General features: G+C 77.4%; 1 protein-coding gene across 1 annotated transcript in view; it reads left to right on the plus strand.

Annotated features, from left to right (window-relative positions):
• LOC146586104 (signal-induced proliferation-associated 1-like protein 3) overlaps positions 1–1,830 on the plus strand; it is a gene marked incomplete at both ends in the record, with an annotated part of 6,866 nt that extends 5,036 nt beyond the window's left edge. Inside the window, 4 exons of the mRNA XM_085321838.1 lie at positions 298–447; positions 622–749; positions 1,225–1,343; positions 1,448–1,830. Coding sequence (XP_085177964.1) covers positions 298–447; positions 622–749; positions 1,225–1,343; positions 1,448–1,830 — 780 coding nt within the window. The remainder of the gene's footprint in view (positions 1–297; positions 448–621; positions 750–1,224; positions 1,344–1,447) is intronic.
• Between the last annotated feature and the right edge of the window lie 42 nt (positions 1,831–1,872).

The raw sequence follows: 1,872 nt of genomic DNA on the forward strand, positions 1-1,872 counted from the left end.
CCCCGGGGGCTGCCGCCGCGGGACGGCTCCCGGGAACCGCTCCCGAGCCCCGTGCCGGCGGTGGGGAGGTGCTTCCCCCCACCACCACCACCCCGCCGCCGCGGCCTCCGCTTCCCCGCTCGCCGGAGCGGCCGGAGCTTCCGCAGCTCCCGGCCTTCCCGGCGGGAGCCTCGCCGCGGCCCCCGGCACGCCGCTCCCTTGCCCGTGCCGCCGGAGGCGGCGGGCGCGTTTCTGGCTCGGGGTGGATCGCGGCGCTGCCGGGAGCCAACGTAAGCCCGCGATTCTCCGTGCGACCAGGCCGGTGAGCTTCCCCGAAACCCCCCACCCCACCTCGTCCTCGCCGGCCGGAGCGGAGCGGGTCCAGCCCTACCGGCAGCCCTCGGGCAGCTTCTCCACCCCCAGCGCCGGCGGAGCCGCCTACGCCCGCTATAAGCCGTCTCCGGAGAGGTAGGTCGTCGCCGGAGCGTCCGCCGCCTCGCCCGCCCTTCCCGGAGCTGCCGGGGTGAGCCGTGGTGGCGGCTCTCCGCCCGCCGCGCTCTCCGCCGGCGGGGACCGCCGGGCCCGGACGGCGCGGGCTGGCCGCCCCCCGGCCGTCACCGTCGCCCTCCCTGCCCCGTCCAGGTACGCGGCTTCGCAGCGGCCGCTGCTGCCCTTCGAGCCGCACGCCGGCCACGACGCGGCGTCCAGCGGCGACTCCTCGTCCGGCGGCCTCACCAGCCACGAGAGCACCATGGAGAGGCACAAGCCGGGTGAGGACGCGGGCGCAGCCCTGCCCCGCCGCCAGCCTTTGCCCCAGCCGCTCCRAGCGCAGCGGCCGCGGAGCCCGAGCCCCCCGGAGCCCGCGGCCACAGCTCCCGCTTTCCCCCGGGGCTGCGGGGAGCTGGGAAAACCCCGGAGCAGCGCGGGAAGCGCGGGCAGAGCCCAGGCGTCCGCGGGCGCAGGCCGGCGCCGGAGGACGCAGCCGGGACCGGCCCGCTGCGCTGCAAGACGCTCGCGTGTCTCGGGGCCCTCGCTGAGCTTCCAGCTCTCAAACGCGGGCGCCTTTGGGAATCGGCKCTCTCGAGCTCCCGCTCCCCCCTTTCCTGCTTTCACGTGGCCGAGCAGGCGTAGCCGGCGAGCGAGGATTTGCCCGTGTTTCCCCGGGCCCGTGGCGGCTGCGCGGCGAGGTCTCTGCCCCGGGCAGGGCGGCCCCGCGGTGACGCTGCGGCTCGTTGCTTGTTGCAGAGCCGCTGTGGCACGTGCCGGCGCAGTCCAGGCTCCCCTCCGCGGCGGGCAGCGGCGGGAGCAAGCGGCCCGGCCGGCAGGAGCTGGCGGGCAAGGACTCTCCCAACCGGCACGCGAAGGTGAGCGGAGCTGCCGCGGGGCAGGGCGGGAGGGTCAGCGCTCCCGTCGGGAGCCCCGACGCCGGGGTGAYGGGCAGGGCTCAGCGCCGGGGCCGCCTTTGCAGGGCGAGGCGCAGTACTCGAGCCACTCGAGCAGCAACACGCTGTCCAGCAACGCCTCCAGCAGCCACAGCGACGAGCGCTGGTTCGACGGCGCCGACGGCGCCGAGGCCGAGCCGGACCCGCTCTCCAAAGGCGGCTCCAGCGACAGCGGCATCGACACGGCGCTCTACGCCCCCAGCCCCGGCCCCAAGCCCTCGCGCCCGGCGCCGCAGCGCGACAAGCTCCCCCGGGCGCCCTACGCCGCCTTGCACGAGAACGGCGCGCGCCCCGCCGACAAGCAGAGAGAGCCGTCGCCCGCCGGCCCGGGCAAGGGCTACCGGCCCAAGCTGTACGCGCCGGCGGCCACAGCCCCCGGGAGCAGCCCCGACCCCTTCAAGCAGCCCAGGTGAGCCGGCGGCTCCGCGGCGGGGCCGGTCGTGCTCGCTCG

Source organism: Rhea americana, unplaced genomic scaffold (assembly GCF_003343005.1).
Source record: "Rhea americana isolate MKP2758 unplaced genomic scaffold, rheAme1 scaffold_714, whole genome shotgun sequence".
Taxonomy (NCBI): domain Eukaryota; kingdom Metazoa; phylum Chordata; class Aves; order Rheiformes; family Rheidae; genus Rhea; species Rhea americana.